At 45.9% G+C, this 18,213-nt stretch overlaps 1 protein-coding gene across 3 annotated transcripts in view; it reads left to right on the top strand.

Moving 5' to 3' along the window:
• Window positions 1-1,685: 1,685 nt before the first annotated feature.
• LOC137422968 (rap guanine nucleotide exchange factor 1) overlaps window positions 1,686-18,213 on the top strand; it is a 116,824-nt gene continuing 100,296 nt past the window's right edge. For 2 of the 3 annotated variants that reach the window (XM_078774872.1, XM_078774871.1), the window contains exon 1: window positions 1,694-1,924. In XM_078774872.1, the coding sequence (XP_078630998.1) occupies window positions 1,897-1,924 (28 nt within the window). In that variant the 5' untranslated portion in view covers window positions 1,694-1,896. Of the gene's footprint in view, window positions 1,925-18,213 lie in introns of all 3 variants that reach the window. The other variant, XM_068109668.2, reaches the window with a different exon arrangement.

Genomic DNA, 18,213 nt, shown 5'->3' with positions numbered 1-18,213 from the left:
AATGATGAAGGTTCATTAAAAATTAAAAAAATCTCGGATCCGGATCTTCACCAAAATTGAATCATTTCTTCCTTGTCACATACCATCGCCAATCCGAATCCGTTCATAACTTTTTGAGATATCCTGTTCACAAACAAACAAAGAAATATGTCGTGCATAGCACGATACTTGCGGAATCCCTAAAAGAAGTTGCCCTTTGGCCTATGTTGACCTTTTGGCCTATGTTTACCTCAAAATAATTAGTGTTTTAATTCAGTGATCGAATATGCAAATGTTCTTCAAATTTCAAGTCAATCGGATGAAAATTGCATATTTTAGAAATTGCACCTAAGTTGTTGACCTTTGGCCTATGTTGACCTTTTGAGATTTAGTTGATCTAAAAAATAATTGGTGGTTGAATTCAATGACCAAATATGCAAACCCTCTTCAAATTTAAAGTCAATTGGATGAAAATTGAGGATTTTAGAAACTGCACCTAAGTTGTTGACCTTTGGCCTATGTTGACCTTTTGAGCTTTTGTTGACCTCAAAAATAATTGTTGGTTGAATTAATTGACCAAATGTGCAAATCCTCTTCAAATTTAAAGTCAATTGGATGAAAATTGAGGATTTTAGAAATTCCAACTACAGTTGCAGACCTTTGGCCTATGTTGACCTTTTGAGCTTTTGTCGACCTCAAAAATAATTGGTGGTTGAATTAATTTACCTGCTATGCAAATCCTCTTCAGATTTCAAGCAATTGGATGAAAATTGAGGATTTTAGAAGTTTGACAAAGTTGTTGACCTTTGGCCTGTGTTGAACTTTTGACCTCAACATCAATAGGCTTCTTCTTCATGGCCAAATCTTCCGTTTGGTAAAGTTTAGTGAAGACCGGTAAAAAAAATTGTGACATGTCGGCGATTGACATACGTACAGACAAACAGACAGGTGAAAACATAACCCCTGCCCACCTTTGGGGGCGGAGGTATTATAAGGAAAGAAACCTTTGGATGAAATAACTAAGTCGACGTTAAAACTGGTACTCAGTGGTTGACGTTTTGCATCCTCCGTTGTTGTTGTATGTGCGTTGGTTGGTGTTGTCCTTAGTGAACCCACGTGATGAGGACACCCTGTCGTGTGGTGGTCCACGCTTGGCCACGTGCGCACCTCGAGGCGCCAGTGGATTCAAATGATGCGGATGACGTCATCTTTATCGTTAAATTCCTCTCGCTCGTTCTGAGCACGTCGTCTGCGACCGTCGCCATCACGATAAGGCTCGTTAACAGGAGGCGGCTCCGCGCTCCGAGTCGATTCCCGAAAGGTTTTATTTGTCTAAAAGTTGATTGAACGTGCAGATTGTAAGTGCCGCGTACACGTGCGTTTACCGTTCGTTTCGATAAGGACAAATAACGTATCAAAGGCACGACGAGACGGAAGGACTAGATGGCGACCGTCGTCCCCGTGGCGGCCAAGGAGGCGCCAGGGCTCGGAAAGGAGGAATTTGAGTCTCACTCCAGGGCGCGCATGTCTGGGTGGGACTCGGAGGGACTGACACAGAGACAGGAAGTGCAGGGAGAGGCGTGGAGGTGGGGGGGGATAATGGGGAGGGGGTTCGGGATGACAGAGGGTGAGACCCTGGGAGAGGAGTAGAGGAAGGGGCGTCATCGGACTTCGGAGACCTTTAGACCAGATAGGGCGACAGGGGGAGGGGGTGCGGGGGAAACGATCCTTGTGGAAGAGTGGAAGGGAACGTGCCTCTCGATATAGGCACGGGGGAGGGAGGAGGAGCGTCGGTGCATGGATTAATGGACGGAGGGATGAGAGAGCGGGAGTGATGGCCGCATTGAGAGTCCCTCGCCCATATATCTGAGGTAAAATCGGATCGGCTGCGCGGACGGACCTGGAGACCGAAGGGAGATGTCGGGGAAGCTGGACAAGCAGAGCGGTGAGGACCGACCAGGCTCGGTGGCGGCATGTCCGTGATACAGTGACCGGGGCCGTGATTTGTTGTGCACCCGATGGTGATCGTCTGAGGTAAAGTGGGCGCCATGGTGATCGCCTGAGGTAAAGTGAGCGCCATGGTGGATGGGTCGGGGCTTGTCGAGGGGTATATAATAAACGTGGCTCCTCAGGACGTGCCGATGCAGCCAGCCGAGGCTGGTCCTCCTTTCCCCGCACTCCATCGCATTCTTGAATGAAGCGATACATTCCTGCCTAGAAAGGCCGTCATTCCGCGACATGTTGCTTTTCCTTCTACATTTGTTGCCGTTTGAGGGCGAAACGTGTCGGTAAAAGTGCTATAAACGGCGATTCCTATTGATGTGAGGACATTATTCAACGTAGCTGCGGTAGGGTGTGGTGTGCTAACGGTGTGCTAACGGTGTGCTGTGTCCCCGCGAGGTATCCGACAGCGTGGTCCAAATGTCTTGTTACCCCGTGGATCGCATTCCATTGGGATTTATCATTATTATTTACAACACAAACCAACGTCGCGAACATAACCGAAAAAAAAACAACGTTATTTCGTCTCGAGAGGTAACAGGACATATGGACCACTCTGTGCACTGGCCAAAAAGGGATTATATAATATCTCGCACAGCTGTTATTTCACTCTGAGAGTCTGAGGCCTTTACGATGAGGGAACACCATTGATGGACGATGTAAGTCGCCTTGGCCCAAACTCTACCCTTAGTAGGGGCCGCTCCCCCCTTAACCCTCCCCCAAAACCCAAATCCCTTCACTCCATTTCCTCTCCAACTCGCCACCTTTCCTTCACTTATGTATGTAATATGTAGATTTCCTCTGACATCTCCTACTCTACCTTCTATTGCTTGGTTCATCCAATCTGATGTGTATTGATACTGTGATCTTCGATTCGTGGAGGAGGAGCTCGTACGTATTACAAAGAGGACGATGACGATATATGGCATCGGTGCACTATTGGATGAATCATATAAAGACAGCATGAGGCAATGGGTAAATCGATTCAGAGAATATGGGATTTGAACCTAAGATCCATACATCATCAGCTACATGCTCATTTTGTGATTCCGATCCTGATCCTGATGTACCATACTCCGTTACAGAGCATCGGTTGATCCTGATGTACCATACTCCATTACAGAGCGTCAGTTGATCCTGATGTACCATACTCCGCTACATAGCATCGGTTGATCCTGATGTACCATACTCCGCTACATAGCATCGGTTGAGCCTGATGTACCATACTCCGCTACATAGCATCGGTTGATCCTGATGTACCATACTCCGCTACATAGCATCGGTTGATCCTGATGTACCATATTCCGTTACAGAGCATCGGTTGATCCTGATGTCCCATACTCCATTACAGAGCGTCAGTTGATCCTGATGTACCATACTCCGCTACAGAGCATCGCTTGAGCCTGATGTACCATACTCCGCTACATAGCATCGGTTGAGCCTGATGTACCATACTCCGCTACAGAGCATCGGTTGAGCCTGATGTACCATACTCCGCTACATAGCATCGGTTGATCCTGATGTACCATACTCCGCTACAGAGCATCGGTTGATCCTGATGTACCATACTCGGTTACAGAGCATCGGTTGATCCTGATGTACCATACTCCGCTACAGAGCATCGGTTGATCCTGATGTACCATACTCCATTACAGAGCACCGGTTGATCCTGATGTACCATACTCCGTTACAGAGCGGCAGTTGATCCTGATGTACCATACTCCGTTACAGAGCATCGGCTGATCCTGATGTACCATACTCCGTTACAGAGCGGCAGTTGATCCTGATGTACCATAATACTCCGCTACAGAGCATCGGTTGATCCTGATGTACCATACTCCATTACAGAGCGTCGGTTGATCTTGATGTACCATACTCAATTACAGAGTGCCAGTTGATCCTGATGTACCATACTCAGTTACAGAGCGGCAGTTGATCCTGATGTACCATACTCCGTTACAGAGCATCAGTTGAGCCTGATGTACCATACTCCGTTACAGAGCATCGGGTGATTCTGATGTACCATACTCCGTTACAGAGCATCGGTTGATCCTGATGTACCATACTCTGCTACAGAGCGTCGGTTGATCCTGATGTACCATACTCCGTTACAGAGCGTCGCTTGATCCTGATGTACTATACTCGTTAGAGCATCGGTTGATCCTTATGTACCATGCTCCGTTACAGAGCATCGGTTGAGCCTGATGTACCATACTCCGCTACATAGCATCGGTTGAGCCTGATGTACCATACTCCGCTACAGAGCATCGGTTGAGCCTGATGTACCATACTCCGCTACATAGCATCGGTTGATCCTGATGTACCATACTCCGCTACAGAGCATCGGTTGATCCTGATGTACCATACTCCGCTACAGAGCATCGGTTGATCCTGATGTACCATACTCAATTACAGAGCACCGGTTGATCCTGATGTACCATACTCCGTTACAGAGCGGCAGTTGATCCTGATGTACCATACTCCGTTACAGAGCATCGGCTGATCCTGATGTACCATACTCCGTTACAGAGCGGCAGTTGATCCTGATGTACCATAATACTCCGCTACAGAGCATCGGTTGATCCTGATGTACCATACTCCATTACAGAGCACCGGTTGATCCTGATGTAACATACTCCATTACAGAGCGTCGGTTGATCTTGATGTACCATACTCAATTACAGAGTGCCAGTTGATCCTGATGTACCATACTCAGTTACAGAGCATCGGTTGATCCTGATGTACCATACTCCGTTACAGAGCGTCAGTTGATCCTGATGTACCATATTCCGTTACAGAGCATCCGTTGATCCTGATGTACCATACTCCGTTACAGAGCGTCAGTTGATCCTGATGTACCATATTTCGTTACAAAGCATCGGTTGATCCTGATGTACCATACTCCGTTACAAAGCATTGGTTGAGCCTGATGTACCATACTCCGTTACAGAGCATCGGTTGATCCTGAAGTACCATACTCCATTACAGAGCATCGGTTGATCCTGATGTACCATACTCCGTTACAGAGTGTTAGTGCTGCCGAAGCAGCTTCTTGGGGAGGGTTGTACTGGGTGGTTTGCCATTGCCTTCACAGCAGAAGTCAGTACCGGAATTAGCAATTTGTTCAGGGTGCCGGCGATAGCTCGCCTACTCTTCGCGAAGGACAACGTGGAATCTTTAACATCCACCAACGGATGCCGCCAGACAGGACTCCCAGCTTAATGTCCATCCGAGGGATGGCAGACATCGAATCACCTTCCCTGTGAAACACCAGGACCGCACTTTATATCTGGGTCGCGATTCAATCCCAGGCGAGACATCTTTAAGACGAGTTTGCGTACCTTCAGACCATCCTGGCAGCCCTCTGCTCAGATATGATTGCCAAATAGATCAACATCAGTGATGTCACCGGTGATGTGCTGCGTTTATGTAAACGAGCCATTTTACAAGTCCCCCTTCACGTTGCGGGGTGGCACAAGGTAGACATTTGGGGCAAGTTCTGCATTTCAAGTCGTTTTGTTTTGTTGATGTGAACGCTGAATGATGAACACTGATGTCTGAGGGCATCAACCAGCTGTTTACATACTTCCACTTTTAGGTTTTTGGTCATAGGGTGACCTCAGGATTGGTGTATCCGGTTTAGCTGAGGTTTTCCTCAACTCATCTGATTCATCCATCTTCGTTCACTGTGCTTTCTGGTGTCGCACATGTTGCGTGGTATCAGTGGTATAAATAATCCAATATGAGGAGCCAGCTGCATCGGAGTTCCAATTTGTGAATAAGGATTTGGCTGAGGTTGTGCACGTGTACAGTGATGATCTAACTTCTTTTTCCTTTCCTGCTGGTGCGTTTTCCAAATATGTTGCTCTCGGTCCATCTCCGTGTAATGACGTAAGAGGCCTGAATGGATCGAGGGATGTAAAGGCATCCGTGGCATGCGAACAGCTGGCTCCTCGCTACCATCTGCGGTGCTTACCCACACGCTATGGCTATTGGTTTGCGGATTCAAACTCATTCCAGAAAAATTCATCCAACTTGTGCGCCGTAACTAGAAAGGAACTCAGTAGAGCGCACACCGCCGCCAGGCTGAACAGTTTACGTTTTGTAAACGCTCAATCATAGGCCGGATCTGAACCAACATCTAACCTATTTGTCCTCGTCACACACCCAACGTGTCCACCAAATTTCATCAGGATACGTCCATAACCTTTTTAGATATGCTGCTCACAGAAAGACAAACAAAAAGACAGGGGTGAAAACATCACTTCCCTCCACCTTTGGTGCAGAGGTAAAAATACAACTTGTTATATCAAGGCGATGTCTTCCACTAGAAATGGTGACGTTCCGCTTATATCAAGGTGATGTCTTCCACTAGAAGTGGTGATGTTCCGCTTATATCGATGTGATGTCTTCCACTAGAAGTGGTGATGTTCCGCTTATATCGATGTGATGTCTTCCACTAGAAATGGTGATGTTCCACTTGTGTCAAGGTGATGTCTTCCACTAGAAATGGTGATGTTCTACTTATATCAAGGTGATGTCTTCCACTAGAAATGGTGATGTTCCACTTATATCAAGGCGATGTCTTCCACTAGAAATGGTGATGTTCCACTTATATCAAGGCGATGTCTTCCACTGAAAATGGTGATGTTCCACTTGTATCAAGGTGATGTCTTCCATTAGAAATGGTGATGGTCCACTTATATCAAGGAGATGTCTTCCACTAGAAATGGTGATGTTCCACTTATATCAAGGCGATGTCTTCCATTAGAAATGGTGATGTTCCACTTATATCAAGGAGATGTCTTTCACTAGAAATGGTGATGTTCCACTTATATCAAGGCGATGTCTTCCACTAGAAATGGTGATGTTCCACTTATATCAAGGAGATGTCTTTCACTAGAAATGGTGATGTTCCACTTATATCAAGGCGATGTCTTCCACTAGAAATGGTGATGTTCCACTTATATCAAGGAGATGTCTTCCACTAGAAATGGTGATGTCCCACTTATATCAAGGCGATGTCTTCCACTAGAAATGGTGATGTTCCACTTATATCAAGGAGATGTCTTCCACTAGAAATAGTGATGTTCCACTTGTATCAAGGCGATGTCTTCCACTAGAAATGGTGATGTTCCACTTATATCAAGGCGATGTCTTCCACTAGAAATGGTGATGTTCCACTTATATCAAGGTGATGTCTTCCTCTAGAAATGGTGATGTTCCACTTATACCAAGGCAATGTCTTCCATTAGAAATGGTGATGTCCCACTTATATCAAGGCGATGTCTTCCACTAGAAATGGTGATGTTCCACTTATATCAAGGTGATGCCTTCCACTAGAAATGGTGATGTTCCACTTGTATCAAGGCGATGTCTTCCACTAGAAATGGTGATGTCCCACTTATATCAAGGCGATGTCTTCCACTAGAAATGGTGATGTCCCACTTATATCAAGGTGATGTCTTCCACTAGAAATGGTGATGTTCCACTTATATCAAGGTGATGTCTGCCACTTCCAAATGTCCCAAGAGCAACTAGAAATGGATCACGGTCACCTTCTTGGTGTCTCATCGTACTTCGGTGCGATGCTTCCTTCACTCAGATAAAAACGGATGGCATCGATTTATATGGCACAACTCTTGAAGTTCTTCTTCTTCTTCTTTATCTTCTTTTGTATGTAGCAAAAGGCTGCAGGGTAGCTTCATTGGCTGTACTGTTGATGCAATACCATCCGTAGGTCAGAGCAGGAATTTGTAATTTGTTCAGGGTGTCGAAGATAGCTCGCCTACTCTTTGTGAAGGACACCGTGGGGTCTTTAATGTCCACTAACTAATGCCGGCAGACGGGACGCCCAGTTTAATAATCATCCGAGGGATGGCACACACACATCGACGAATTAGCCTGACTTCCTCCACCCTGGGTCTATAGCTGGGGCAGTATTTAAACCTAGGGGTGAGAGTGCGTGCTTCCAGGAGTTTAGGCCATCCTGCCACCCGACTCGTTAACTAAAACGGTCCAATTGCACTTTGTGTTTGCATTTCCATTTGCGTTGCGGCCTTCATTGCTATGCACAGATTTGCTGGACGAAGCTGTGTAATCTGTATTGGTTGCATGCCTTCCATGTTGCGCCCGTTCCACATACTGTTAGCCGTTTGCCTTTTTCCATTATCGCTCTTGTACTCTTCACTGCCGCTCAAATATTGTATTCCCTTGTACTGAAATGTGTCTTGGCCGCTGGGTTCTTATATATGCTGGAACTCCGCTCCGCGTTTCAAATACTTGATTGAACTTCACATCAAAATTCCTTTAATCTGTAGACAGGGAATTTAGCCAGTGGGTTATTGTTCATCAAGGATGCACCTGCACCAGCTGTGTCCACTGCATAGAATGGATTATTTTGTTGTTGCTCAGTCGGATTCGGCTCCAGAGGGGAACTAATTGATGGCCAGCTACCTCAGAGGCGAGCATGCTACAAAATGAGCTTAGTCTAGTAGGAAGACTAGGTCCCCCTGCACCCCCCGGAGATATACTTCTAATCAGTGTTTCTAGATTGGAAAAAATGTGTAGAAAATGACTAGCTATGGCCCCAAGCTGAAAAAATGTCCCACATACCATTTTTATGCAAATTACTGCTGCAAATTTTATGCAAAATTATGCAAATTTTATGCAAATTTTTGATGAGGAGTAGAGTTGAGGGGTCTTTGAGGGCTTCATCGAGGTGCTCTCGGTTGCAAGACTGGGTCATTCTGAGAAGCACAGCAGGGTCAGAGATCATGATGTTCTCCTCCTCAGTGAATCTCTCCATCAACAGCCTCTCCATTGCCTCACACACTGTTTTGAGGCAAAAGAGGGACTTTGCGTAGGCCTTTCCACTGAGAACACCTTTGAGAGATCCACTTGTTACTAGTTGTGCCTCAAAGAGAATCTCTGCATATCCAGAACCACGCATCTTGTGTCCAGTGAGCATCCCGATGTAGTTCATGGATGTGTGGAAGGGTCCAATCGTTACTACATGACTAGCAAATTCATTTGGCCAGCGCCAGATGATGGGAAGGGCTTTCATGCAGACACCCAGATCAAATGTATTCAGGACCCATCTCTGACCCACCTCAGCAGTTGCTGCCTCGGAACGCTTCAGTAGCTCACGAACAACTGCGTTGTCTGTGATCGGTTGGTGGATAGGCGTGCAGTAGTCGACTGTTGATTTGCTGGGTGGGGGAGAACCAGTTGCAGAGGTGAAACCCCCTAGCCCAGGCACAGGCTGCAGGCCATTGCCATGCCATGCAGGCACCAGGCACAGACCGATCACAGACAACGCAGTTGTTCGTGAGGTACTGAAGCGTTCCGAGGCAGCAACTGCTGAGGTGGATTAGAGATGGGTCCTGAATACATTTGATCTGGGTGTCTGCATGAAAGCCCTTCCCATCATCTGGCGCTGGCCAAATGAATTTGCTAGTCATGTAGTAACGATTGGACCCTTCCACACATCCATGAACTACATCGGGATGCTCACTGGACACAAGATGCGTGGTTCTGGATATGCAGAGATTCTCTTTGAGGCACAACTAGTAACAAGTGGATCTCTCAAAGGTGTTCTCAGTGGAAAGGCCTACGCAAAGTCCCTCTTTTGCCTCAAAACAGTGTGTGAGGCAATGGAGAGGCTGTTGATGGAGAGATTCACTGAGGAGGAGAACATCATGATCTCTGACCCTGCTGTGCTTCTCAGAATGACCCAGTCTTGCAACCGAGAGCACCTCGATGAAGCCCTCAAAGACCCCTCAACTCTACTCCTCATCAAAAATTTGCATAAAATTTGCATAATTTTGCATAAAATTTGCAGCAGTAATTTGCATAAAAATGGTATGTGGGACATTTTTTCAGCTTGGGGCCATAGCTAGTCATTTTCTACACATTTTTTCCAATCTAGAAACACTGATTAGAAGTATATCTCCGGGGGGTGCAGGGGGACCTAGTCTTCCTACTAGACTAGCTACCCTGTCGCAACTTCAGCAGACAACACCCATCCTCTCAACCAAGTACGAACACAGGTTCAACTCTGCTTCATCATCATCATGTACCATGCCCCATGCAGAGCGTTCGTGCTGCCGAAGCAGTTATTAGGCTACAATCCTGGGTGGGTTACCACTCCGAATCGGGAAGTCAGGGCAGGAATTTGGAAATTGACCATGGTGCCAGAGATAGAGCGCCCACTCTTCGCGAAGGACACGGTGGGATCTTTAACTAACATCCACCAACTTCTTCGTTTGTATGCAGCACAATGTCAACGCCTTAGGTTCAAACACAAGGTGATGTTTTAAAAAATATAAAAATAACACAATAAGCATATGATTGGATTTGGCTGTGTCTTGGCGAAACAAATGGCATTGGTGGCACTTTTCTCAGCTTCTTCTACCAAGCCATGATCAGTTTGACGTCCCATTTTCTGAAATGCAATTTTTGTCACCACCAGGACAATCAAAATGTCATCGAAATGGATGTGAATCTTCAAGCTTCCATCAGCCTTTTTTCAGATTATCCAACGCTCCACATTTTTTGCTGTCAATTAATTTCCCTGTTCTCTGTGGATCCTCATTTCCCTGGAAATTTTCATTTTCTGGGATTTCCCCATAACTGGGGAGATAAAAAATTTTTTCGAATGATGTTCATAATGGTATGAGCTGAGACTGTGATTTATATCAAGCTTTAATTCCTCAACCTACGAAGCTGTTGCAGAAGCTTTCGATACATGTAGATTTGAGTCGATGTTCTGTCCTGAGGAGGATATGTGGCAATGTGTTAATCGGTTGAAGATAACTTTGAAGTTTCCCCTTAGTTACCTTTATGATCCCTTGGTTTCCCGAGCTGTTTTTCTTACTTCCTCCACTTTTACTTGGATCTGCTCAAGAAGTCACTGCTCACCTTCGAGATGGAAACTCTCAGCTGTTGGAAGTTCTCCTGACTGTTCTTGTGTAGATACAGAAGCAAAAACGATTATACAGTCGGACCCCGCTATCCGTGGGTTCCGCGTATTCACAGTTGATAAAATGCGATCTTTCTCTCTATTTGCGGAAAAGTGTGCTGCGAAATGGCGTTGTTTTTTTTTTGTATTCGCGGCCGTGTTCCGTGAATTTGCGGTTTTTCAGGGGCGCAAATATATATATATTTTTTACTCGAGCCGTTAGCTTGACACATTTATAAAACCCATCTTTCACCAGCCATGCATAAAGCAGCTTGGACGTACAGGCACAAAAAGACATCTACGAGCCGCGAGCATGACCTGCTTCTGCATTCGCTGCTGTTATTTCGCGTTTTCATGGCTTTTGCGGGATATCCCGTCATTCACACTGTGAACAGCTTCATATGATATTCCGCCGTTCACAGGTAAACAATGTTTCGTTCCACATACTGTTAGCCGTTATGAGAAACTTTCCTACGATATATATATATATATATATATATATATCTATGTATATATATATATATATATATATATATATATATATATATATATATATATATATATATATATATATATATATATATATATATATATATATATATATATATATGAAGCTGTGTGACTATATGTCAATAAATATTGTCATGCGAATCCCTCTGGTTAACACCAGGGTCCGCGGATGGACCAAACGGATCTACTGGAGGCGACGATCAAACACGGATTTTACTTATGTAGCGCGGGAAGAAGAAGGGAAGAGGAAGAAGCGGTAAAAGCACGTAACTGTGGAAGGGGAACGAACTCAAACGGACACAAGATTTGCAGGGAATGGAAAATAATACAAGGGTTTATTTGCAGTCAGGATCGGGACAGGGAACCGCGACGATAAATCTAATTTCTAAATTGGGATCCCACACACCGACTTCAGAAACGAACAAGGGAAAATGAATTGATAAAAGAAAACGTTGTGTACGTGTAAATGCGGGGTGTGAGTGCAGCCTTATCTCGTCTGTAGTCTTGTCCGTCGTCGTCCCACGCGGCACCCACCGTCTGCCTCCGAGCACCAATCCAAAAGCACCTCGCGTCCAACGCACCAAAAGCACCACGCGCCCAACGCAGGCTAGCGAGCTCCACACAAGGTCGATCTCCAACACGAGGCACAAAGAGACAGGAACGGAGAGATTGCAGGAGGAGAAAACAGCGTCGAGGAGAGGAACAGAGCCAACAGGAATCCAAGCCAAGCGCAGTGCGAAGCACGATCCAAGCCACGAGGGAAGAGAAGGATCCAAGTCAAGCACGAACCGGGCGAAGAGAGCTAGCTTCAATGTCGTCTCTGAGAAAAAGCTCCCGAATCGGTGCAGCGCCCCCTTATATCACTTCGCCTGGTGACGTCAGCCTTGGCACGCCACCCAATCAGTCCCTTCCAGCCTCCCGCCGTTCACCGAACCTTCCAGCGCCTTCCCTCCAATGAATCCCCTCCTCCTCAGTTGCGTCCTCGTGCCTCCGGCGCTGATTGGCTGAGGTTCATGCTTTATGCGCCAACCAATCACAGGCCGCCCTGTGGCGTGGTCACAGCCCCTCCCACGCGATGTTGCTATGCGAACAGGTGGTGCAGCTAGCGGCAGCCACCATCAGCGTTGCCCCGATCTTGCTTCCTGCCCGTCTTCCAAAGTCGTTGTGGTAAGGGAAAGGGAATTATTTAATGTTGCAATAAGGGCCTATCTAAGTGTTTATGTTGGTGTGCATTGCCATAAGGGACAAAGGTTTGATTACCAGGTGTGACACAAGGCTGTTATCTTTAATCCCTATCACTACCTAGCACACGAACATCCTGGTATGTTCACAGGTATACTCCTTAACCGACAAACCGGACTAAACACACAGAACGTATTACAGGGTAGATTCCCTATCGTGACAGTCGAATACCTACCTATACGGATCTACCTGACTCTAGCCGTCTTCATCACATACGGATCTACCTGACTACCCCACCGACATCACAATATCATACTGTTTGAGCTTCAGTTGCATTCTGAATATGCGTACATCCATTAATTACGTACTATCGGAATGTACTTTTTATAAATTTCGATTCTTTTGACCGATGAGACCCCTTAAACTAACGCCCACACCACAATCCCACTAACGCCCGCCCGCACCTGCCGCAGACCAACCCCCAAACATAACCAACCTTCGTCAACAAATGCCCCACCCACCGACGACAAACCTTTCCTAAACTCGTTCACCAAAACCCTTAGACGAGGCACCTCCAAACATTTACAGCAGGAAAGACCGAATAATTACTGTATACGATTGTCAATGTGTACCAGTAGTTTCCTCTTTAGAAAACAAATGATGGAAAAAGAGGTTGCTCCAGCTAGGACTGCGATTGATAGCAAGCTGCTGTCTGGATTGATGCAAGTGCATCGTTGTGCCAAATCCATCCCAACCCAATTGAATGCCAGGATTATTTTGATATCTCATTTGACTTTAATAGCATAACGCCGGTTTTGTTTGAATATAAGCTTCTGGTCCTTGTGCCTGCATGTCTAGACAGAAGCAGAGGTCTGGTTCAGTTTATCGTCTTCATCACAGCAATCCATAAATAATGCTGTGCCATTACTCCGATGCAACAAAAAGAGTTTACAAGCCCAGGGATGTGAATCACGATCGGCGGGAAATAAATAGTTGAATTGATGTTTGTTCTGGAGGAGAATGCTAAATGTTTTTTCAAAGCGCTTTGTTTCAGATAAAGCTGCTAAATAGCAAAGCAGAGAGCTTGCATTTTTCTTGCTGCCATACAAGATATAATTCTTGATTATCAGGACAGGCCATTATGTCACATGCATTTACCTGATACGCACACTCTAAAATTAATATGCAGCACATTATTGTCATTAATCCATTAAAATTCCAGAGTCTACCCGATTGAATCGGTTGTATGGTGGGGGGCACCTGCTCAGGCCTATGGGTCTTACAAAATCCTCAAATCCTTTGTAGAAACCTGTGCTTTCCCCGTGGCTCTCACCTGTTTGCCATTCCTGTCTTAACATTTTGCTGTGTAGCATAGGCAAAGGTTTACAGAACCTTAACATGTGTTTCGGTAGTTCTCATCTTTACAGATCATGGTCAAAGTGTAATAAGGAGTCTGGGACTTTACTGCCTTCACCGTTGCACGTAATTACAATGGATCACTGTTTGTGTTTCTTTGAAAAGATAAGACCTGCTGAACCCCATAACAGGTTTACACAAGAGTGTTCTAGCACAGATGTCAACTCTGCACACTTTTCTACAGTGTCTAAGGCTAACGTAGGAGCATGTACACACACATATATATATATATATATATATATATATATACTGAAACGCAAAAGAAACTTACCACCTTTGAAACCTTTAAATGTCAACAATAACACTGCGTGTAGTAAATGTGTGAACTTATTTGTGGACAATAGTGTCCTCGCTGTCAGACAAAACGGTCACGGATGGTCACTTGAACCTTCAATGGTCACTTCATAGCACAGCTGTTGAACAGCCGTTTTGACTGTCAGTGATTAGCCAAGGGGTACGGGATGATTTTAATGAGCTGCACGTGATGTCTTGATATTGGCTTTAAAAAGGCCAGTGCAAAATGGGCATTTCAATCAACATGCCGCGATTGTCAAGGGATCAACGGCATCGTGCCCTGGGCATGCTGCAAGGCGGACTGAGCTACCGTGAGGTGGCACGTCGCCTTGGCTGTTCACACCAGACGATATCGGCCCTGGTGGACAGACACCCTCCACAACTCTGCAGATGACAGACCTCGATCGGGGAGGCCAAGAGTCACCACTGCAAGGCAGGACAGGCAGATGGTCCGAAGTCACCTGCGGGATCGATTCCGTCCAGCATCCCACACTGCGGCAGAAACTCCGGGGCGTGCAAACCCACGGATCTCCAATGATACTGCACGAAGACGACTGCATGACTATGGTCTGACTGCCAGAAGACCATACAGAGGCCCCGTGATGACGGCTGCCCATCGCCGCAACCGACAGAGATGGTGCCAGCAGCATCAGCGGTGGACCTTGGCGCAGTGGAACGAGGTCGCTTTCAGTGATGAGTCAAGGTTCTGTGTGGACAGTCCTGATGGGCGTGAGCGTGTCTGGAGAAGAACTGGCGAGCGATATGCCGATTGTTGCGTGTGTCAAGCCAACAGGTGGGGTGGCCCAAGTGTGATGGTGTGGGCAGCCATATCAGGCCGGTACAGGACGCCACTGGTGGTTGTGGATGGGAATCTTAACGCCCAGCGGTATGTAGATAACATCCTGCGACATCTGCTGCCATTCCTGCTAGACCACCCAGAACTGAGAACCTTTCAGCATGACAACGCTCGTCCCCATGCTGCTCGCTTTACCACTGCATTTCTCCAAGGCGAGAACATCAACACCATGCAGTGGCCTGCGCTCTCCCCTGACCTGAATCCCATAGAGCACCTGTGGGATGAGCTTGGGAGACGCGTAGTTGGCAGGGCCAGGACACGGGCAGAGCTGCTTCAGACATTGAGGACTGAGTGGGACAGAATCCAGCAGCAATCCATCCAAAGACTGGTAGGCAGTATAAGCCGACGATGCACTGCCTGTATCCAAAACAATGGTGGCCACACACGCTATTGAAAGGGGACTGACATTGCACCCTGTGCTGTTCTGTACTGTAGAACAAACTGATGAGATGGTGTATCTTGGTCAAAAACTTGACATGTCATCAATAAAATGCCAATGTTTCAATTAGCAATTGTTGGTTTGTTTTATTTTGAACTGTTACAATTTTATTACATTTCAAACAAGTGATGTTTCTTTTGCGTTTTCGGTCTTTTTGAAGTTGGTCAAAATGGTCAAATTTTTCGGTCAAAATGCCCATTTTGCACTGGCCTTTTTAAAGCCAATATCAAGACATCACGTGCAGCTCATTAAAATCATCCCGTACCCCTTGGCTAATCACTGACGGTCAAAACGGCTTTCAACAGCTGTGCTATGGTGACCATTGAGGGTTCAAGTGACCATCCGTGACCGTTTTGTCTGACAGTGAGGACACTATTGTCCACAAATAAGTTCACACATTTACTACACGCAGTGTTATTGTTGATATTTAAAGGTTTCAAAGGTGGTAAGTTTCTTTTGCGTTTCAGTATATATACAGTAACATGAAAAAGTAAGTACACCCCATGTAAAGTTTTGACTTTTTCAACATATTTCAACATACAGCTATTTGATCTTCATTTCAACAATATTGATAGATAAAGGTGATATAATGTAACAAATATCATGAAACATTTACATTTTGTCGTCCATTGTATAATTTAAATAAACATAAATGCAAATTTCGCATGTGGAAAAAGTAAGTACACCCCGACATTTATCACTACTTCAAATACCTAAAATTAGAATCAGGTGCACCAGCTCAGGTGCAAATGATTAGAACATCGTTAATGATTAGAACAGCCTGGTGTTGGCTTAGCGGTTAGGGTGCCGGCTTGGGATCCCAGGATCCTGGGTTCGAATCCCGGTCGATCGCTGAATTAACACCAGGGGGGTTGACTCAGCCTGTCATCCTTCCGAGGTCGGCAAATTGAGTACCAGCTTGCTGGGATGAATGATCCCGGTGTGTACCCCGGTTTAGAATAGGTACACCGTATCCCTGTGCATCGTAAGAGGCGACTAAGCGTTGGCGCCAGGAAGGGCATCCGGCCATAAAAACATTGCCTCAAACAGGGAACCATGATTGTCATGGGGCCCGCAAGGCTAACCCCTGCTCCAGCGGGGGAAATGGCCTTAAAACGATCATTTATTCATTTTATATCATCAGAGAGGATCTTGGAAGAACCTGTCTTATTTAAACCTCAGTCATTTAGCTTGGTTTGCTCTTTGTTGTTGAAGTGTGCGGCGTCACCATGCCTAGATCAAAAGAGCTCTCTGAGGCCTTCAGAAAGAAGGTTATAGATGCCTACGAGTCTGGGAAAAAGATCTCCAAACAATTTGAAATCAATCATTCGACTGTCTGGAAGATCATCTACAAGTGGAGAAGATTCCAAACAACTGCCAACTTGTTCAGGCCAGGCCGCCCCAGCAAGTTCAGCCTGAGAGCAGACCGCAATATGCTGAAATAAGTCTCTAAGAACCCCAGAATGTCATCACGGGACCTACAGGTAGCTCTTGCCACTGTTGATGTCAAAGTGCACGAGTCTACCATTAGAAAGAGGCTGCACAAATTTGATCTACATGGGAGGTGTGCCAGGAGGAAACCTTTGCTGTCCAGAAAGAACATCAGGGCAAGACTAAAGTTTGCCAATGAACACCTAGGCAAAGACCAGCACTTCTGGAACAACGTTCTCTGGACAGATGAGTCAAAGGTAGAGCTGTTTGGCCACAGTACCAGAAGACATGTTTGGCGAAAACCAAAGACCAGTTGACCACAAGAACCTGATACCAACTGTAAAGCATGGTGGTGGAAATATTATGGTTTGGTGCAGCTTTGCTGCATCAGGGCCTGGGCAGCTCACCATCATAGAATCCACTATGAATTCTTCATTGTACAGGGTCCGGCTGGGAGATGCGACGATTTTCAGAAAACTCGTACACAGTTATTTTTAGTCGAATTTCAATTTTTATTTTTTAAAAAGACTACATATATAATACCATTTAATACACTGTAACAAAGACATTTAAAAAATGTAATTCATGTTTGAATTGGGTATAACAATGCAAGTGGGGGTCTAGCGCATGCGTGATGGCTGTTGGTTACTCGTTAGGCGCCATTTCAGTAGCCATGCAGCTGTGGACGATTGAACATCGCGTCTTTGTTGTTGAGACGTTTATTCAAATGGGTAGTTCGGTGGTGCTTACACAGCGCAGATTTCGTACTCACTTCAATGTTGGTCGACGTGGCGCCGTTCCGTCTCGAAACACAATATTGAAGTGGGTAAAAAACTTCAGGACAACTGGATCTGTGAGGCCGGGAGCAGCTCGGGGAGGTGATCGAACCGTTAGGACCCCGGAAAACATCGAAAGGGTTCGACAAGCTGTGGAGGCCAGCCCTCGTCGGTCAGCGGTACGGCACGCTCACGCTCTACGGATGTCAGACAGATCAGTTCGTCGAATTTTGCACTTGGACCTTCATTATCACGCGTACAAAATCATGGTGGTTCAAGAACTGCAGCAGAATGATTTCGTACGGCGGTTTACGTTCGCAGAAAGAATGCTGGAACTGCTGAGGGATGCTGCTGTGCTGAGAAATGC

Source organism: Myxine glutinosa, chromosome 3 (assembly GCF_964187855.1).
Source record: "Myxine glutinosa chromosome 3, kmMyxGlut1.1, whole genome shotgun sequence".
Classification (NCBI taxonomy): Eukaryota; Metazoa; Chordata; class Myxini; order Myxiniformes; family Myxinidae; genus Myxine; species Myxine glutinosa.
This window is presented reverse-complemented; position numbering and strand designations above follow the sequence as displayed.